This window comes from Piliocolobus tephrosceles, chromosome 10 (genome assembly GCF_002776525.5).
Source record: "Piliocolobus tephrosceles isolate RC106 chromosome 10, ASM277652v3, whole genome shotgun sequence".
Lineage (NCBI taxonomy): Eukaryota > Metazoa > Chordata > Mammalia > Primates > Cercopithecidae > Piliocolobus > Piliocolobus tephrosceles.
The window spans coordinates 41,453,146-41,475,931 of NC_045443.1; the positions used below are offsets into that span (position 1 = coordinate 41,453,146).

The 22,786-nt window shown below is 35.1% G+C and overlaps 1 protein-coding gene across 5 annotated transcripts in view; it reads right to left on the reverse strand.

The window, feature by feature from the left end:
• Positions 1-240: 240 nt before the first annotated feature.
• NELL2 (neural EGFL like 2) overlaps positions 241-22,786 on the reverse strand; it is a 402,175-nt gene continuing 379,629 nt past the window's right edge. For 3 of the 5 annotated variants that reach the window (XM_023182792.1, XM_023182793.1, XM_023182795.1), the window contains 4 exons: positions 15,887-16,080; positions 14,559-14,735; positions 12,832-13,056; positions 241-951 (listed from right to left, as the gene is read on the reverse strand). In XM_023182792.1, coding sequence (XP_023038560.1) covers positions 901-951; positions 12,832-13,056; positions 14,559-14,735; positions 15,887-16,080 — 647 coding nt within the window. In that variant the 3' untranslated portion in view covers positions 241-900. The remainder of the gene's footprint in view (positions 952-12,831; positions 13,057-14,558; positions 14,736-15,886; positions 16,081-22,786) is intronic. The other 2 variants (XM_023182794.1, XM_023182796.1) reach the window with 2 other exon arrangements.

Consider the following 22,786-nt stretch of genomic DNA (forward strand, 5'->3'; position numbering starts at 1 on the left):
CCCCAGGATGCAGAGCAGGGTAGAAAGGCTGAAACGGAGAAGCTAGAGAGGAAGAACTAAGTTATCCATCACATCCCTTACTTAGGCATATCATTTTCAATTTGGAAATTTAGAAATAGCAACTTCCAATTTGGAAATAGCATAACAGGAGTTTATCATCAGCAGAACTAGAATGCAGTTTTTATAGTGAATCATCTGTAGAAAAGAGGAACATACTAAACAAGATATGCAGACTCACATGTGTTATAAGGTAAGAGAAATATTTATTTAATTTTGCACAAGAACGAGCTTATACTGAACAAATTCAACCAAATAATATTAAGTGCAGTAAAACAAGGAAATAGGGATGACTTTTCCTGTTAGAAAATATTAAGTAACCATGCCTGTGCATTATTTTTATCATTACAATAACTTGTTTCAGATTTCTTTTCAGAGTGTGTACTGTACATAACATGTTATAGCTTCTTTGCTTTACTTCTGAAAATATAATTCATTCACTGCTTGACATTTTATTTCTTGCAGTGAGGAACCTAACCGATTCGTGAAGATTCTGATCTAGAGGAAAATTTTCTGCACCAGTGAAGCTAGAGACTTTCACAGATCCAATGGGCTCGGCTTTCTATCCAGGGTTCAGGATGTCACGGTGTATATTCCACGCCCATTCTTCTACATGGTGATGTCAGACACAGTAGAGGCAGACTTGAGGTCTAATTGTGCCCCAGTAATTTTCCTTTTGTGATTTTGTCAAGCTCCACAAATTTCATAATTGAAAGTTCACTCAGCTATTAACAAAGCTGCATTTAGCTGCCCACAAATCACCCAATTTAAGTTTTAACTTTTTTTGGTCTTTTTAATGAAAGAACATTCTTTTAACAGAAATCTCCCATGAGACAGTTAACTTCACAGTTCCTGAAGGCACTGTGGATCCACTGAGCAACAGATGTGGCCATTCTAGATTTAAAAAAAGTAGAAAGAAAAACAGAGTATGAATTTTTAAGCCATTAGTAAATGATCACATTTATGGATTGGTACGTACAGATAAAACTGTATAGTTTATTTCTGCATTTCTAAAAATTCAGTGGCCCAATCACTTTTCATAACTCTACTATTGCCAACTCAATTATTATGCCCATTGCATTTGTGGGAAGCCATAAACTGACTTTACCCATTGGCATCCTCTGTATCACATTTGTTCTTTTATTTATTTGCAAAATACATAATGAGTCTATGTAAGCACTACATATATTAATAAATAAAGCAGACATGGTCACTACTCTCACAGAGCAGGGTTTACAGTTTATAGGGGAGAAAACTAGTAATTACCAAGCCAACATACAATCAAAACTTGTGAAAAGTGCTAAAAAGGTGCTGTGAACTAAATGTTTGCATCCTCTTACAATCCACATGTTGAAATCCTTCCCCTCAGTGTGATGGTATTAGGAGGTAAAGCCTTTGAGAGGTAATTAGTGAATGAGGGTAGAGCGCTCATGAATGGGATCAGTGCCCTTATAAAAAAATGAGAACACATGCGTCCTCTCTCTCTCTATCTACCATGTGATACAATGAGAAATGGCCATCTGCAAACAGGAAGTGCATCCTTGCCAGATACCAGATCTGCCAGGGTCTGGATCTTGGAATGTGATAAATGAATTTCTCAGCCTCCAGAATTGTGAGGAATGAACTTCTGTTGTTTAAGCCACCCAGTCTACAGTATTCTGTTACAGCAGCCTGAACTGACTAAGACAAAAGGAAATAAATTAGGTGGTGGTGTGAGATTAATAAAAGACTAGCTGCTTAGTCAGTGGCCAGGGTAGACTATTCTGTGAGGTGATATTTAAACCGAGACCTGGTGACTGCATGAAAAGGTGGCCAAACGTGCAGGAACCAGCATAAGGAGAGGCTTTGAAATGAGGAGAGTTTTGTATAGTTAAGAAACTGAAAAAAAGCTTTGGGTAAGAATTTTCAGTTGGGGAAGAAAGCTGTGATGATGAAATAGGATAAATAGGCAGGGAAGGGCCAGATATGCAGAATTAGTTTTCGATATAAGGTGTCACAACAATATAGTGTTGTACAAAGAAGAAAAATCTTCTATCCTATTCTATTGATTCCCTGCACTCTTACTTTTCTCAACCAGCTAACTCATACAATAATGTTAATATCGTTTTTAAAACCGTGATGGTGATAATATCCCTCTACTCCTTAAGTGTGTACTCTGTGGCAGACACTTTGTCAGGCATTTAAAATACATTATCTAATTTCAACCTCATAGCATTCCCAGTGGGATTCCTATTAATAGTCACGTGTTTCAGATTCAGAAACTAAAGATCAGAAAGCTTAAATATCATGTACAAAATCACACAGCTAGTATATGGTAGAGCTAGGATTAAAATTCAGGCTAGCCTGACTCTAAAATACATCCTCCATTATATAGTTTCTCTCAGAAAATTGGCTTTTGATGATTGAAATGCATAATACTTTAACATGATAAAAATCGAAAGTGTCTTTGGTTCTATAAGAGGAAATCTGAAAAGATTTTGATACTCCAGCCTTTGCTAAAGCACACCAAATGAGGGAAAAGCCAGTATATATCCAAGAAGAATATTATCAATTTAACTTACTCTCATCTTTTCTAAGTTATTATTAAGCTGAGTTCATATTCTGACAGTGACAGACTCAACCATTTCTTAGACCTCTAGTGGCATTTTAAAGTTTTGTCATCATATCTCCAGCCCCTAACATATTCCTAGAGACAGAACTGTTCGAATGAGACTTGTAGAACTCAGCTGTGCCCCAGAATCTCCAAGATGCACCAGGCTGGAACCACCTTTGCCTCTCCTGTCTGCCAAAGGCCACTTCGAGGTGCTGGCTCAGAGGCACAGGTTTTCTGACCATAACCAGGTCACATGATCTTTCCTAATTCATTGGCCCAATAAAGTGATGGGAGTACCAGTTCCTGGGAATTTCAGCTCCTCAAATTATATGGCTTTGGAGCAGAAATATAATTAGGAAATTTCTGGAGCCTTCCATCATTGAGTATGTGCAATTAGCATTAGAACCCTCTGGGGAAGAAACCATTAGTATTGCACCCGTGAGTATGTCTTAGGAAGGGACTCTTTGTTTTCTAAAATCTTCCAGGAGTGTGTTGCTTATTCCATAAGGATAGATTCTGCTACAACAGGATTCTACAAACCATATCAATGGCAGCTCCTTAATTAGGGAAGTATGGACAACTAATAAAACACCCTACTTGGGTTCCAGTTTTACTGATAGCATAGTTTCTTATATAAGACTAACCCTCCTACAGATTAACAACTACAAAGTCTGAACAAAATACAAAAATAACAATTGAAAGCAATGGAGAGTATCAGGCAGACACTACAGCAGTTTCAATCTTTGAAAGAAGGGAAAGGTACTGTGCGAGTGTTGTTTTCACTTAGTATTCCCCCTTAGGGCACTCCCTAGTCTGTGCAGCTTGAGATAACTATAAGGAAAGCAGAAAGCCACAATCTCACTGAGGTGTCAGAGGACAGCTTGGGGGTTGTCACAGTGGCTGGAAATTGAGGGGGAAATATCTATAAAAGAAGAAGTGAATCCGTAAACAGACTCCTCTCAAATCCTCGGCTGATCTTTGAGTTGCAGAAGAGATTCTAAAGAGAAAATCAAGAGAGCCACAGTTTGAAGGTTGAAAGATATGAGAAGAGCTTTCAGATGCTGCTCACTGAAGCAGTGCGTCAAATCTGTGTCCTTCAAAGATATAAAGGATTGATAAGCAATTTAAGCTTTCCTTAGACTTCTATCTCTCACCACCTACAAAACATCAACTAAAAATGGATTAAAGATTTACATATAGTATTAATACCTGCAACTATAAAACTACTAGAAGAAAACATAAGACAAATGCTTCAGGACACAGGTCTAGGAAAATATTTTATGAGTGAGACCACAAAAGCACAGGCAACAAAAACAAAAATAGATAAATGAGACTATATCAAACTAAAAAGCTTCTGCACAGTAAAGAAAACAATCAACAGAATGAAGAGACAACTTGCAGAATGGAAGAAAATATTTGCAAACTATTCATCTGACAAGGGACTCATATCCAGAATGTACAAGGAACTCAAATAACCGCAAAATACCACAAGTAATCCAATTAAAAATGGGCAAAGGATTTGAATAGAAATCGCTGAAAAGAAGTCATACAAATGACCAACACATATATTAAAAAGGTTCAACATCACTAATCACCAGGGAAATGCAGGTCAAAACCACAATGAGCTATCATCTCCCTCCAGTTAGAACAGCTTTTATTAAAAAGGAACAAATTACAAATGCTGGTGAGGATGCAGAGAAACAGGAACCCTTATGCGCTGTTGGTGGGACTGTAAATTAGTATAGCCATTATAAAAAACAGTATGAAAGTTTCTCAAAAAACTAAAATAGACCTAACACATGATCCAGCAATCTCACTACTGGGTTTTTACTGAAAGGAAAAAAAATCAGTTTATTGAAGATATATCTGAACCCCTATGCAGCATTATTCACAATCACCAAGATATGTAATCAACCTAAATGTCTATCAACAGATGAATGAACAAAGAAAATGTGGCATATACCCACAATGGAATACCATCCAGACATAAGAAGAATGAAATCTTGTCATTTTCAACAACATGGATGAGCCTTGGAGGACATTATGTGAAATAAGCCAGGTGCAGAAAGATATAGACTACGTGTTCTCTCTCATATGTTAGAGCTAAAAAAATTCATCTTATAGAAGAAGAATTATGGTTATCAGAAGCTAGGAGGAGTATAGGGAGAGGAGGATAGGAAGATGTTGGTTAAAGGATACAAAATTACACAGCTGGATAGCAGGAATAAGTTCTAGTGTTCTATAACACTGTAGGATAAATATAATTAATAATAATTCATTGTATATGTTCAAAAATCTAGAAGAAAGGATTGTTGAATGTTCCCAACAAGAAGTAATAAATTCTTGAGGTAAAAAATACCCTAATTGCCCTGATCATTACACACTGTATATATGTATCAAAATATCACTCTGTACCCCATAAATATGTGCAACCACTATGCATCAACCAAACATACAAGGAAAAAATCAAACAAACAATTCAAGCTTTCAATTGAAGGCTCAAAAGGGCCATGATTAGGAGTAAAACAATACCTACATATTAAGAGATTCACGCTAAAACTAAAGGTAAATTTGAAACAGACCTTCCTAACTGGTGTAAAGCCAACCTTCAATAAGTGCCAGGTTATTGGCCAATAATTTACAACCTGCTAGAACAGAAACAGTTTTCACAAGAAGCCAGTGGAACCTATGGTCTATAAAACATATCATCCATCATATCCAATATATTATAAAAATTAATAGACATTGTGAAGAAAAACGGAAAATGTGGCTCCTAATGAAGAGAAAAAGCAGTGAATGGAAAATGACTCAAAGATGATCCAGATGTTGTAATTAGCAAAGACTGGAAGGTATCTATCATAAATTTGCTCAAAAATGTAAAAAGATATGGTCATAATGAATGAACAAATAGCAAAGCTTGGCAGAGAAATTAAACTATTAAAAATTAAGTGGAAATTCTGGAACTGAAAAATGCAATATCTGAAATGAAAAGATTCACTAGACCAACCTAATAGCAGATTAGAGATGGCAGAAGAAAAAGTCAGTAAATTTGAAGACAAAACAATAGAAATTATCCAGTCCATAAAACAAAGACAAAAATATTGAAATAAAAATAGACCTTTAGTGACTTTTAGGATAATTAAACCATCTAAACAAATGTTTAACTAGAGTCTCAGAAAACTATGAGAGAAAAAGATGTGGCAGACAAAATATGTGAAAAAACAGTGGCTCAACTTTTCTCAAGTTTGGTGAAATGACATCAACTTAGATATTCAAAAAGCCCAGCAAACACCAAAGAAAATAAAGACCAAAAAAAGAGATCAGACCTAAGTACATCATAGTCAAACTACTAAAAACAAAGATAGAGAATCATGAAAGGAAAAAGTGGGGGAAAAAAGAAATACTGCATACAAGGGAATAAAAAAACAAATGATCACTGTATCAGAAACAATGGAAACTAGAAAATGATAGAATATCACCTTTAAAGTTCTGGAAACAAATCTGTCAATCCTGAGTTCTATATCCAGTGAAAATATTCTTGAAATATAAAGACATTTTCAGATAAATTAAGAGTTGAAAGAACTTGTTACTAGCACACCTGCAATAAGGAAAATGCTAAGGAGTGTTACTCAAGCTGAAGGGAATGTAACCAGATGGAGACTCCAATATGTAAGAAGAAATGAAGAGTACCAGAAATGGTAAATATGGTAGTCTTCCCTTATTTGCAGTTTATCTTTCCACAGTTTCAGTTACCTGTGGTCACCTGTAGCCCAAACAAGTGAGTAAAATGTATGATAAAACATTCTGAGAGAGAGAGAGAGATCACATTCACATAATTTTTATTATAGTATATTACAATTATTATATTTTATTATTAGTTACTGTTGTCAATCTCTTACTGTGCCTAATGTAAATTAAATTTTATTGTACGTATGTATAGGAAAAAAACATAGCATATATAGGGTTTAATAAGGTTCAGTACTATTGTGATTTCAGGCATTCACTTGGAGTCTTGGAACACATATCCCTTGTGGAAAAAGGAGCAATTACTACATGTGAATAAATATAAAATATACCATTTTTCTTTTCTTAATTTCTTTAAAAGACATAAGACTTACTAAAGCAAAAATAATAACATGGAACTGTAGGATTTATAGTGAACAGAGTTGTAAAATATATTACTGTTTTAGCACAAAAGCTGTGCGGATAAAATTATAATGTTGCAAAGTTCTTATATTTTATATGAGTAGTATAATACTATATCTAATTATAATATAATAAGTTAATGATATATAGTTTAATCCCTAGGACAACAAATAAAATAATAATATGAAAAGTTATAGTTTAAAATCCAATAGAACAATTTAAATAAAATAAAAATGTTATTAAAGAAAAAAAGACAGGAATGGATAAATAGGTGTATAAAATATAGATGGGACAAATAGAAAACAAATGACAAAATGGTAGTCCTAAATCCATCAGTGTCACAAATTATATTAAATGTAAATAAACAAAACACTTTAATAACAGATTTTCACACTGGGTGAAAAATAAGAACAATATATTATCTACTAAAAATGCACTTTAAGTAGAACACCATTGATAGATTAGAAGTAGATGAACAAAACAATATACTGTGGGCTAAATAAACATCAGACAAAATTAATTTCAAGTCAAGAAGTCTTGCTAGAGATAAGGAGGGACATTACATAGCAATAAAATGGTCAATTCACAGAAGACATAAATGAGTACAAGCTGTGTAATTCAATTTATATGAAATTTTATAAAGGCAAAATGAATTTATTACAAAGAAATAAAATTAAAGTTGCCTACTGAAAGTAGGTGTTACTGAAAGGGGATCCAAAGGTGCTCTCTAGAGTGTTGGATATATTCTGTTGGATATATTCTGTATTTTGATTTATCAAACTCATCAAACTATATACTTAACTGTGAATTTCACTATAATAAATATTACCTTGATAAAAATGAAAATAAAACTGACTCACTGAAACTCAGTCTGACTACTAGGAATAATAAGCACCTACTATCAAAACTCGTAAAATAACTTTTTTTTTTTTTTTTTTTTGAGATGGTGTTTCCCTCTGTCGCCCAGGCTGGAGTGCAATGGCCGGATCTCAGCTCACTGCAAGCTCCGCCTCCCGGGTTCATGCCATTCTCCTGCCTCAGCCTCCCGAGTAGCTGGGACTACAGGCGCCCGCCACCACGCCCGGCTAGTTTTTTTTTTGTATTTTTTAGTAGAGACGGGGTTTCACCGTGTTAGCCAGATGGTCTCTATCTCCTGACCTCGTGATCCGCCCGTCTCGGCCTCCCAAAAAGGGCTGGAATTACAGGCTTGAGCCACCGCGCCCGGCCTCTAATTATTTTTATATAGTGACACAGTGAAATAAGTTTCCTTAAGACCTTTCTATTTTTGGCTATATTTATTGTTAAAGAAGTCCTTGCCACTCTTCATGCTAACCTTTGCGAATCAAGGTTAGAAGACAGTCAACTTTTAATTTTCAGCTACACTTATTTTTTTATCCTATTACTGTCAATATTTCAGTATGTTTTAAAGGAGTCCATTTCCTTTATTTTCAAACTTTTTGTAGTTAAATTATGTAATTATACATAATATTTTTATCTTAATTTTTATTATAAGCATTGCGATCACTTCAACAGCTGAATAATATATAATCTTCTAATACATAATTAGAATATATTATATTAGTATAACATATCATATAATTGCATTGTACACAAAGTTACTGTAATTTATTTAACTGTTCTATTGTTGGATATTTTAGTTTCTTCCTTAATTCTGTATGACAATGTTGAGATGGATATTGGCATGTATATAGCTTGTTTTATACTTTAGATTATTTCTTTAGGTTAGATTCTCAGACCTGGGATTAAAGAGAACAATATATTTGTGTGTGTGTATGGGGGGTGGGGATAGTGTGTTGCACTGTGTATTTTTTAATATTAACAGTGCACAAAACTAATAATTCCAGTATATCTCTGTCAGCATTAGAAATTATTATGAGAAACTTTTTTACTAGAGTATATGAAAATAATTACTTGTAATTTTAGTTTACAATTAAGGTTCAATTATTTAAAGGCTCAATGATTTCCTCTTTTATTTTAGTATTTTTAGTGAGTTGTTTATTTATCCTTTGCATGCAGATTTATTTATGGGGGAAATAATTGCTTTTTAAAAAAGCTTTAGGGGCAAGGTCTTACTTTGTCACCCAAGCTGAAGTGCAGTGGCATGGTCATGGCTGACTGCAGCCTTGAACGCCTAAGCTCAAGTGGGCCTTCTGAGCAGTTGAGATTATAGGTATGAGCCACTGCACCCAGCAGTAAGTACTTTTCTTATTAATGTTTGTGTTTTTAATCTAACACATAAACCAAATCTGCTGACGCTATTTTTTTAGTCTGTAGTTGTGACTTTTTTTTTTTTTTGTGGCTAATTTTATGTATCTATAGAAGCACTAATCTTTTCATTCAGTTATATTTTATCATTGATAAATTTTAAAAAGTATCTCCTTCTAGAATTTTGATAAATATTTAATTATATTTTCTTTATTTTAATTTATTTTAATACTTAACACTTTTTCCATGTGGAATTTGTTTTGATATGTAACATAATTTTTATAACTGCGTGTTATTTCCCTCAAATTGTTATTTAGTCATCCCATTATTTGTGAAATAATGCTTTTTTCCTCCATTGATTTGCAAAGTCCTGATCATATATTAAAAGCTTTATTATAATATTGCCCTTTTATAGGTATTTTTTCCATAGATCTAGTTATCTATTCTAATGTTAGAACAGAGGTCCACTGGCACAACTTCAAGTTTGTAGCTTTTGATAGATGAAGGCAACATTTAGGAAGTGAGGATCTTGATCGTTTTATAAAACTCCAATTTCTTCCATACCTCAATAACTGTAGCATTGTATCTAGAGTCTCCCTAGGAGTTAAAGTAGCTCTCTGGTTTCTGATTTTCAGTTTCCTGCTCAGTGATTGTCTATTAAAGGAAAGGACTCCCTAACCCCTTCTTCCTCCTTATTTCTCAATTGGATACATCCCTCTTTGTTGTTTGAAGCTCAAAGTGTTCTAACCAAAGTGTGCTTCTCTAGAAGATTTCGAAAAGGAGAACTTCTGAATTCATTTTTGACTCAAGCGTTTAACTTTTGAGTGGAGAAGGCTTTTTTCCTTTAACCTAAGAAAATTAAATTTGAAGACACCTTTAAAAAGAGAAAAGAAAACTTTTCTACCCAACTAACTCCTAATTCTTAGATCTCATTTACTGAGGAGTTACTCCTCAGCCAACATTTATTGAGTGCTTACTATGTGTTGAGCCCTGTATGAAACTTTTTGCGTGGATCATGTCACTTAATTCTTAGAGTAACCCTCCCAAGTAGGCACTATTACAATTCCCAAGTAGGTACCATTATTTTTCCCATTTTTAAGGACAGCAAACTGAGCTACAGACAGATTAATGAATGTCCCCTGAGGTCACATAATTAGTGAGGTTGACCAGGCTATGAATCCAGGCAGCCTGATTCCAGAGACTACATTCTTGACCACTAGATCAAGCCTGTCCAAGAAAACATTTTGTGATAACAGAAATGTTTTCTCTGTGTGTGATATAGTTTGGATATTTGTCCCCATGCAAATCTCATGTTGAATTGTAATCCCTAATCCTGGAGGTGGGGCCTGGTGGGAGGTGTTTGGAACATAAGGGCAGATTTCTCTTGAATGGCTTAGCATTATCCCCTAGGTGCTGTTCTCACCATAGTGAGTTCTCACGAGATCTGGTCATTTTAAAATGTGTGGCACCTACCCACTAACTTTCTCTCTCTCTCTCTCTCGTTCCCACGCCTGCCATGTGAAGTGCCCACTCCTGCTTCGCCTTCCACATGAGTAGAAGCTTCCTGAAGCCTCCTGTGAAGCAGACCCTGGTACTGTTTCCCATACAGCCTGCAGAACTGTAAGCCAATTAAACCCCTTTTCTTTGTAAATTACCCAGTCTCAAGTATTTCTTTATAGCAAAGCAAGAACGGCCTAACACAGTGTGCTATCTAATATTACAGCCAGTAGCCACATGTGGCTATTGTGCAATTGAAATGTGGCCAGTGTAACTAAGAAATTAAATTTTCATATTATTTAATTTTAATTAAAATATAAATAGCCACATGTGGCTACTGACTAGCATATTGAACAACAGAGTACCAGATAATAAGCTGATAGAGAATAACTCCCAGGGGTGACTGTGTCTGGTTTTGCTTATCATTATATACCTGGTACCAGCACAATGCCCCACACAGTGTGTATTTATCAATTAAAAACAAATAACTCAGAGAGGAGTAGAATGGAGATGTAATAAATAAAATAGTGCTTTCAAAGCACTAAATTGTAAAGAATGCTTACCTCTAAGGCAATATCTGAAGACTGTTTTGCATAAACTTTATTTTCAAAATAACACAAAATAAATGTAATAAAAATTAGTATTTGAGATAAATTTGACAAAACTGAGCATATTTTATGACTCATATTTAATAACAAGAGATAAAATAGTATCTAATACTAACTTCTGCAAATCAGTACTTATCTGACAGGAAGAAATGACTTTAATATCAAAATACACTTTCTGGAATATACTCCTATCAAGAGCTGAGAGATTATAGTAGTTGTTTATAAGGCAGTGAATGACAAGCTCATTCAAATTCTTTACCCCAGAAAACAGTCTGAGATGTTTTTCTGCCTATTACTATATGCATTTTTTCTTACTGCGAATACCTTCTGTGCTATATTTCATTTTTGTTCATCACTCAATATATATTTTTGTCACTATTGCTCAGAAGAATAATCTCACAGAAAGATTAAGGGTGTAAGAGGACTCAACTCTATTTGGTAATTAAATGTCAGAAAGTATTTGCCTGTTAGTCATTAGTGCTAAGTTTTGAGATATGCACTATTGAATATACACATATTAAATGTATATTAAAGGAACCTTGCACATACATTCTTAGTAACTTTTAGTAATAGTAACTTTTAAATTTTCTAATGCATTTCATAAAACAGCAGTAAATGTTCACTCAAAAAGCTTTGTTTGATTGACAAATTGCATTGATTGAAAGAACTAGAAATTTGAGCTTGAAATAGATAAAAATGGCATCTCAAAGCTTAAAGCATTTTATATTTCTTTGTCCTGTTACTTCAGCCTACTCTGGTAAGAATTTGTAGTAAGTGAATCTGAATTAAATTGCTCTGTAGGATAAAAATTACAAAATGGAAATGCACACTTAAAAAAATCAGAGCAGTTACAGATATCTGGCTATGTTATGCTGAGAAAAATCTGACACGTCTGCTATTTGGTTATTACTGTTAAGCCTTCAGGTTATTTATTTAGTTTTAGTGTTGATTACAAAATTATGACTATAAATCATAATGGCCACAAGATTAAATTTATATAGAAATGATAATCAAATTAGAATGCTTCCAACATTGTCACTAATCTACAAACTCTATATGCTCTGCCTACATTCATTGTATTTGTGCTCTCATTGAAGCAAAAGGCACAGAGCTCTATTTTCCAATGAGAATAAGGAGAAAGAGCTTTGTAATGGTTTTTCTCCAACTGTATGAATAAAATATGGTAAAAAACAGATCTTAAAATTTTCAACTCAATGTAACTGACCATAACAAACCAAGAAATACGCCCATCTTTGCCACATTGATTTCCACTTTGGAAAATGTAATAAATCTACTTCGCTTATGTATCTTACGGACCTTGTAAAATAACCAGCTAAAAATCAATAAAACAATATTGTCTCCTATCATTAAAGAAGAAACATGAGGTTTGTTGTTTCAGCTTTTTAAAAAGATGTGTACAGTTAGATACTTAGGACAATTTAAGTAGCTTGTTTCTATTCTGGTGATATAAATAACGGATCATTCTGGTTTCAGTCCATGCACTGTCCTTGAATATACATCAGAGGGATGCCCATGACAGCCCTGGAACTAATAGAGCTGAGTGGCATTCCTCCCATCTATGTTTGAAAAATAAACAGAAAAAAAAAAAAAAACCCTTCCCATTGTCAGGTCGAGCACATTATTATCTATGAGCCCTGGGTGCAGCTGGCAAAGTGCTCACTATTTAAATGTAATGGGGCTTACCTTGCACTGGCAGAGAGTACACTCAGTGCCATGTTTGATCCAAGAGGACCCGGTGAAGCGAACCACATTCATCTCGTCCAGGCAAGTCTTGGTGATGTCATTGCGGATGGTGTCGGCCTGGCAAGGGTCTGTGACACAGCGCGGGCAGCACTCATTCTCTGGGAGAATACTGAATTCACACTCCACATCTGGGCAAGGCAGGGGCCAACAATCAACTTCCCCTTGCTACAAGAAAAACAGATGTGCAAGGGCAGAGGGAGAGGGAGGAGGAAATGGAGGGAGGCCAGGAAAAAGCAGATGAGCACAGTGTTTACTGAATACTCAATTTATTTGACTGATATTTAAACTTAGATCTACAAAGCCCATGAATCTTTCAGGGAATGTATTAATACAAAAGCCCTATCAGAATGATGAGTTCTTTTGAAACAATCTTCAGGATTTAAATAACACCAATAAAACAAAAGCAAAAATCACTTATCTTAAAACAATAAAATGTGCATGCCCCATCTTTCCCATGACAAAGGAGAGAGGTTTTTATTTAACGTTTTTGCCCATGTGATACCTTTTTCATTCTTTCGCTATTTTTTCTAAGCTGTTATTCATTCCTTTATGCATAAAGAATGTTTTGTTCATTTACAAGAAAATAAACTAAAATATGAAGGGAATGTGATGGTTTTTCTTTGTTCATTTATATATTTTTCAGTGTAGAGACTTTGAAAAAAAAAAAAAAACAAACAAACCCTAGGAATTGATTTCACTCCTTTTTAATTCCACACAGGAAAATAGTGTGAATTGGATCTTTTTAAAAATGTAGTTCCCACCTGTTTCCTATTTTCTTCATAATTCTGAATCTCATGGTTTGGGAGATGAAAGCAGCCTTCAGGCACAGAAACTGACCTTGGTCTTTCCATTGATTTTTGGGTTGAAAGTATAAAAAGGAAGGAACAAAAAAGCTTTGCCTTAAAAATAACCTCACACAAATAGAAAGAAACCGGCCATAACTTTAAAAGTAGCATCATCTGTGAAAGTTTCCACTGTAAAGACACATAGACCAATTTTCCTTTGCATTTACACCACTAGAAAGAAACAAGAAATTCGTTCAACTGAAAAAAGGCTTTAATAAGTCATTACTTTCTTCTTATTTATTGTTTCTAGTAAAAGTTTTATAAATATATAGAGAAATTCAATTCTAATATATATTTATTGCATATCCATATTACGTGCAAAACAAGGTGCCCACCAGAAGCATTGAAAATAACAATCTTTAGAAGGAAATAAACGGTTTTGGTTGTGGTGATGTTGTTTTGTATTTTCAGTCTAAACATGACTGATATAAATGGGTTAACAAAAGTTCTACTTGGAAAAAGAATATTTTTTTCATGAATGCCATTATTCTATCAATAATTGTCTTTAAAGTTAGCCTAAACGGGATAGGAATGGGGAAGCTAGGAGAGTCTTTTCTTCTTTTGAGCTATGGAGATACTTCTGAAAGAGACATTACTGTCAGTGAAAGACTATTCAACACCTTGTGCCACACCTACCTCAGAATATTCCTTCTTGGGTTGTGATCGTGTAACTATCACCTCATCATCCTAACCAGGCTCACTTTTTATAACTGTCAACACTGTGGCCTGGTGCTAGGTACTGGCAAATGGGGAGGGCAAGGTTTGTTCCCTATTTAGATTCTGGGCCTAAATTTTCTTTCCACTTCATGTAGTTAAATTTACCAAGCAGCGGCACTGTTGACAATTCTGGACCCAGGTGTCACCACTGTTGTACAAAGTTTCCCCATTTTGATGGAGGCACTGACTACTAAGCCTTGGGTCACATTCAGGGCAGCAAAAAAGATCAACTGTTGGATTCTCACAGTCACAGACCATCCGTCGACACATAACGAATCCATTCTGTATGAAAAAGAAAAAAAGCAGTTACCAAAAACCTCCATTGCTCAATACAATAACACACACACACACACACACACACACACACACACACACACATACACACACACATATATTTCAGATGGTGACTTGGAAGTTGAAATAATTCACACTGCTTATCCAATATAATAAATTTTCTTTAACATTTCTTTTTTTAGCTAACACAAAAAAATTACCTAAGCTGGGGGATTTTCAATTTCCTTTCCACATACTACTCCTCAAATGACCAGAAAATATTTTTTTCAGAAATGACCAGCATAAAATGATAACCACTGTGTATATAAATGTCTTCATTTATATGTAAGTATATATTTGTATATTAGTATGGTAAGTTGCATACTAACTAAATTTTGTTTTTTTTGAGGGCATGTGTTTTAACATTTCATAGTTAATAAAATACATATTACTAAATTTCTGGAGTATTTAACACCTATGTTTTTGTATAAACTGTTATTAATTTCTTTTACGACAGTTGAGTTTTTGGTACATAATATTATTCATCTGAAAGTAATTTGAGCATTCATTATAACTAGGTACATATAACAGAATACCTATCTAAAACTGAAATATAGACCCAATAAATATTTTTCACTCTTGGATCATAGCATGTTCATTCTGACTTTATTTATGCAGTCATTCAAACATGATATTGTGACTAGGAAAAAATTAGCACGGTTAGTAATAAAATTTTATCAACATGTGGATAGATAAATACATTGGTATATCCATACAATGAAATAATATTCAGCATTAAAAAGAAATGGATTAACAGATAAATGTAACAATATGAATGAATCTCAAAAACATAATGTTGAGAGAAAGAAGCCAGACACAATATAGTATGTACTATATAACTCCATTTATATGAGGCTCTAGAAAATACAAATTTAATCAATAGGGACTGGATGCAATTTTTTCCTGGATCTAGGGTTGTGGGACTAACTAGGAAAGAACATAGGCAACATTTGGGCTAATGGAAATGTTCTGTTATATTAATTGTGCTGGTAGTTAAGTGGATGTACACATTGTCAAAACTCATCAAACCATATACACACTTAAAACATATGCAAATTACAACTGAATAAAATTGATTAAAGTTTTTTATTTATACCAACCTGACATGAGCACACAGAGCACCTGTCGTTTTCCAAAACCCAAATCTGACCATTGTGCTTAACTTTTCCATCATGGATGCAGTCCCCTGTGCAATTCTTTCCATGAGGACATCGACAATCATATCCACCATCCAAATTGAAGCAAATGGTATCATTGGCACAGCTGTGCCTCCCGGTCCCACACTCATCAATATCTATAGACAAGAAAAAACGGCATGCAATGTGCTTAGAATATGTGCAGTTTCAAACAACTGCAATCAGGTCAGTTGTCTCCTGACTTAAAGTATTCAACTGTAAATTAATTTTCATCTTACTGGCTTGCATTTGTGATTAAATGTTGACTAAAGCAATGTTAATGATCTGGGGATTTCACAGGAAAATATTATGTTTGATTTAAAAAATCGGGTAACCTTGGCTAGAATTTCAACTTTTATATCTATGTAAATACCATTAGGCTTTATGAAACATTTATTTTTTTGAGAGTAAAAATATGACTCAATTTACCAAATAAAAACAGTTTAACAGTGGAAATTCTAAAAGTACCTATGATACTTTAATGGGGATATCATCCCCAGTGTTAAACTGGTGATTACAGAAAAATCCCTTCTTAGTGGGAGATGAAATGTCATGAGATCCCTGCAGCATTTTATGCAATATCAAACCTTATTCCCGCAGCTGCACCTGCCCCCCTCCATGAAGCTCTTTCCATTGTTCTGCCTAGGTGATCTTCCCTTGCATTCCAGGTATTTTCATACGGTCCTTAGACTTTGACTCTCAACCACGGAAGGGCAAATAATCATCAGCAATTACCATCTCTCTCACAAAGAATCCACTACTTCTTAACTTTTCCATTTCAGATTATCATTTTGTCCCCTGCCTGACTCCGTTGGCAATTGCCCATACTTCACCTGACATCACCTATTTCATGGCCATCACAGCCTAAAGCATTTTCATACAGATGAAAAAGCAAACATATCATGACCCACAGATCAGGTCCATAAGAGGAGATGGGATTCACTTTTATTTACCCCCGTAATTTAAAGGTCACAAGCCAAAATACATTTAGGAGACGTGGTATGAATGGCAATAAGCAGTTATTTCCCATTTCATCAGTTTCCTCTGAGTAAAGGTCAAGAAAGAAAGAATTAAATCATGGCAGAAGTGGGTTAGAGACAAGATGGAATGTATAGCTTTTAACGAGGGCGCTGTATACTGATTCTCCTTGAAGATTTTAAAAATAAGGTTTAGGAAATATCTTTATCAAATGATTCGACTTCAACATTAACTGAAGACTTGGACTAGTTAAAATTTGGCAATTTTAAACTTCTTATATACTTAAATTCTGCCACATATATATTCCTGAAAGTAAGTCACAGGACATTTTTTTTTCTGTTTGCCTTGATTTTTATTAGTTTCCATTTCAACAAAACTAATGAATTGGATCAAGAGCCGAAAAAGTGATTATAGAGCTTTATTAAGCTTGATTTGTTAAGGATAATATTACTTATTATTGTAGACTATGATCAGAAAGAAAACTGTTAGCCAGGATGAGAATATATTTTTTAAAAATTAAGTACTATGGTTAATGTGTATTTTTTCAGATTACAGAAAATTTTTCTCTTTGTAATACAAATTAAATTTTATTAGCTAGTTTTATATTTTGTCAATTCGGAATGATATGGTAAATCTGGTGAGTTGATACTTGTCTCCCATTAAATATTTCTAGAATTAAGAATAATAATTAGCCACAAAAACACAAACAAACCATAGTTATTTGGTCTCTTTGACAACAAGCACTACAGACATCCTTACTACATAGCTTTTTTACAGTCTACTATAAGGACATTATTCCATGAATGGCAATGGCTGAATTTTTGCAATCATTTTATTTTGCTTGACACTTTAAAATAAAAGCTGGGTTATCAGATAATACTTTTTTTCCTGTTATAGGCAGAAAGATTCCACAGGATTGCTGCATGGGACAAAGAAGAGATGTCCAGGCACAAGATGAATATGTATACTTAAATAAAGCACATCCATAATAAAGAAATAGAGTAAAAAGTTGCTCATAACAATGGTTGGCATGTACTTGTTATACCTGGAAAAAATGTGTGGGCAGATGCATCATAATGGACTAGCTACAATCCCTTGCTGTCCAAGGAGTTTGAGTAAGTTTGAACTCAGCTTGTTTTTTCTGCTTATTATCTACACTGACTCTGACAATGCAGAAGTTTTTCCCAATTAACTGGTGATATAGAATTTTGGAACCCATTTTTACACATAGCTTGGTTATAACAAGATTCCCAAATTAACTATCTATACAAGGTGTGTATTCTACTTTGAAAAACCTATCACGGTATACCTATCATGGCATATACAAATTCCAACTTTAAAATATAGATAACTTCTTTAGTGAGTGATTATTGAAGAAATAAGGTTGCTAAATCCATTTGCCAGTGTCAGTTTTCATGTAACTTGGTCTAGCAGAGCACTTGACAAAACCTTCTCCTTCTCCTTGATAAATTTTCCCTACTTGCTTCCTATCACACTGGTAGCTCTTCTGGATCTTTTTTGTCTATACATTCTCTAGGTATGGCAATTATACTATGATTAATATTTAGCCATGCAAAGAGTAGGTAAACAGTAGTCTAGAGTGCTTTTGAGGCAAGAGTGTGCTTGAAGGCCCAACATCTAGAGCTATTAAGATGTGCTGGAGAAACAGAAGTGCTGGTAGACTGGAATGTTCAGTGAGAGAGCAGAGTAAACACATGTAGCTGAAGAGCTACTCAGGGTCCAAGGAGAGGTCATGTTAAGAAAGTTGAACTTTTTCATAAAGCCAATAAAATGTCATTTTAGAGAAATGCAAAAAAAAAAAAAAAAAAAAAAACACCATCTGATTTTCATTTTAGACAGGTTCCTTTGGGTTCATTTTTTAAAAGAGATTTGAATGGATTAGAATTTGGAGCCAGGAGACCAGTTAATAGACTGTTTCCATAGTCTAGGCAAAAGATGATCATACAATAAAAGCAGAGTCTCATAGTGGTTGATATGTACCAGACTCTGTGAACTTTTCATGTAATGATTTATTTAATCTTCACAACCACCCTCAAAGATATAATTAAATTATGATTCTCTCTTTATAAATCAGGAAATTGAGACATAATACACTTACATAACTTGCCCAAGGTGACACAACCACACAACCAGTAGGCCCAGATGGGAGCTGAAGCAATCATGCTCTAAGTCTGTGCTCTTAAGTACCATGCCACACTGAGTTACAGCAGTGGGGACGCATAGAAAGAGACAACAGAGAGAATTAACACAACATAGTGATTTGTTGACTTTGAAGATTAGAAAGAAAGAGAGATCAAGAATGATGTTTAGATTTCTGGCATGGAAAATATGGCTGATGCTATTTATGGAAAGAAGAGCAAGATTTTGCTGTGGAACAGAAGAGCGGGGAGGGATAAAGGCAGACGTGTTCAGTTTAGGACTGGCTAAACTGCACTTCCTCTGGGCTTCCAAGCAGAGCCGTTCAGCAAGTAGTTGGATATGTGTGTCTGGGGCTCAGAAAATAGGATTGGGCCAAAATGTGGATTTGATGCAGACTACTTTCATCATCTCCTTTCTCAAAAAGAGTCCTTCTACTCAGGTTCAAACTTTGTAGTACTTAGAGTATTTAGAGCTACTTCTTGTTTGCAGTCATTTTCCCTATCTCAAGTTGACAATAATCTCATCATACTTAGCAAAGTCCTAAAGCAAATACTAGGTACTCTGAGAAGCCTTCCTTGGTGCCAAAGAGCAAATAATTTCTCTTTGTTCCTTCACAGCATGACATGTCGATTTCTTCTCAAAATCAAATGCTTTTCTCAGTCACAGCGTTGGGCTTGAACAGACTATTTAAAATACTATCATGTAAACTTCATTTTTTTGGTATCAAAAGTTCAAAAAACTTCACCAAACTTAAAGATTGTCCAGAAATTAAAGCAATAATGGGAAATGTTGGCATAAATATAAGATATTTATGCGAAAAAAGATACTGGACGGTGTTTCAGAGAGAGACAAGGTTTTAGGCACAGTGGAAATGGGGGATGGATAAGGAAAATGGGACTCTGGCATGTTACCTCAGGATGAAATGTCTAAATCTCTGAGATAAATGGATGAGGAAAACAGCAAACAATTTGTATGAATGCAGCTTATAAACATGTATGTTGTAGATCACACAACTGTAACCTAAAAAGTAGTGACACAGTGAAGTTATTTATTCATGCCTTCAAGTATGAGTCTTACACTTCAGAGTAACTGTAAAGCTACCACTGTGACTTTCTCTACTTTCTTCCCCCCAGCAACAGAAAAATAGCACCTTCTCTGATATAATCATATTCTTAAAATGGAATCCTTCTAAATACTAATATTACAATTCTAAAAATCACAGAAATTGCAGTAAATGGAGAATGTTTAGAAGTTTTTTTTAATCTTTTTAAAAAAATATATCTATTCATCTGACAAGGGGCTAATATCCAGAATCTACAAAGAACTTAAACAAATTTATGAGAAAAAGCAAGCAACCCTATCAAAAAGTGGGCAAAGGATATGAACAGACACTTCTCAAAAGAAGACATTTATGCATCCAACTGACACAGGAAAAAATGCTCATCATCAGTGGCCATCAGAGAAAGGCAAACCAAAACCACAATGAGATACGATCTCACACCAGTTAGAACGACAATCATTAAAATGTCAGGAAACAACAGGTGCTGGAGAGGATGTGGAGAAATAGGAACACTTTTACACTGTTGGTGGGACTGTAAACTAGCTCAACTATTGTGGAAGACAGTGTGGCGATTCCTCAAGGATCTAGAACTAGAAATACCATTTGACCCAGCCATCCCACTACTGGGTATATACCCAAAGGATTATTAATCATGCTGCTATAAAGACACATGCACACGTATGTTTATTGCAGCACTATTCACAATAGCAAAGACTTGGAACCAACCCAAATGTCCATCAGTGATAGACTGGATTAAGAAAATGTGGCACATCTACACCATGGAATACTATGCAGCCATAAAAAAGGATGAGTTCATGTCCTTTGTAGGGACATGGATGAAGCTGGAAAACATCATTCTCAGCAAACTGTCACAAAGACAAAAACCAAACTCCCCATGTTCTCACTCGTAGGTGGGAATTGAACAATGAAAACACTTGGACACAGGAAGGGGAACATCACACACCAAGGCTTGTCATGGAGTGGGGGTAGGGGGGTAGGGATAGCATTAGAAGATATACCTAATGTAAATGATGACTTAATGGGTACAGCACACCAACATGGCACATGTATACATATGTAACAAGCCTGCACATTGTGCACATGTACCCTAGAACTTAAAGTATAATAATAATAAAATATATATATATACACACACACATATATATATATATAAATCAGATGTGTTCTTTTAAAAAAATTCTTCAGGCCAGGCACGCTGCTTCGTGCCTGTAATCCCAGCACTTTGGAAGGCCGAGGCTGGCAGATCACGAGGCCAGGAGATCAAGATCATCTGGCTAACATGGCGAAACCCCGCCTCCACTAAAAGTACAAAAAAATTTAGCCGGGCGTGGTGGCGGGCACCTGTAAACCCAGCTACTTGGCAGGCTGAGGCAGGAGAATGGCGTGAACCTGGGAGGCGGAGCTTGCAGTGAGCACAGATCATACCACTGTACTCCAGCCTGGGCGACAGAGTGAGATTCTGTCTCATTAAAAAAAAAAAAAAAAAAAAAAGAATCCTTCGGAGCATATTGTCCTCTGACAGAGTAGTAGGTTTTTCTGATAATCTTTATACATTTTATTGGTAGATAATGGTAGAATCATCTTTCCAGAATAGTGTTTTTGTTTTTGTTTTTTTAAAAAAGATTTTTCACTGCTCCTATGTTTGTGGGTTTCCTTGAAAGGACTTTTCTATGAAGATGAATCCTCTACTTTGCTGTCTTCATATTTATAATGTGTGTGTGTGTTTTTTTTTTATTATACTTTAAGTTCTAGGGTACATGTGCATAACGTGCAGGTTTGTTACATATGTATACCTGTGCCATGTTGGTGTGCTGCACCCATCAACTCGTCAGCACCCATCAATTCATCATTTATATCAGGTATAATCCCCAGTGCAATCCCTCCCCCCTCCCCCCTCCCCATGATAGGCCCCAGTGTGTGATATTCCCCTTCCCAAGTCCAAGTGAACTCATTGTTCAGTTCCCACCTATGAGTGAGAACATGCGGTGTTTGGTTTTCTCTTCTTGTGATAGTTTGCTAAGAATGATGGTTTCCAGCTGCATCCATGTCCCTACAAAGGACGCAAACTCATCCTTTTTTATGGCTGCATAGTACTCCATGGTGTATATGTGCCACATTTTCTTAATCCAGTCTGTCACTGATGGACATTTGGGTTGATTCCAAGTCTTTGCTATTGTGAATAGTGCTGCAATAAGCATACGTGTGCATGTGTCTTTGTAGTAGCATAATTTATAATCCTTTGGGTATATACCCAGTAGTGGGATGGCTGGGTCATATGGTACATCTAGTTCTAGATCCTTGAGGAATTGCCATACTGTTTTCCATAATGGTTGAACTAGTTTACAATCCCACCAACAGTGTAAAAGTGTTCCTATTTCTCCACATCCTCTCCAACACCTGTTGTTTCCTGATATTTTAATGATTGCCATTCTAACTGGTGTGAGATGGTATCTCATTGTGGTTTTGATTTGCATTTCCCTGATGGCGAGTGATGATGAGCATTTTTTCATGTGTCTGTTGGCTGTATGAATGTCTTCTTTTGAGAAATGTCTGCTCATGTCCTTTCCCCACTTTTGGATGGGGTTGTTTGTTTTTTTCTTGTATAT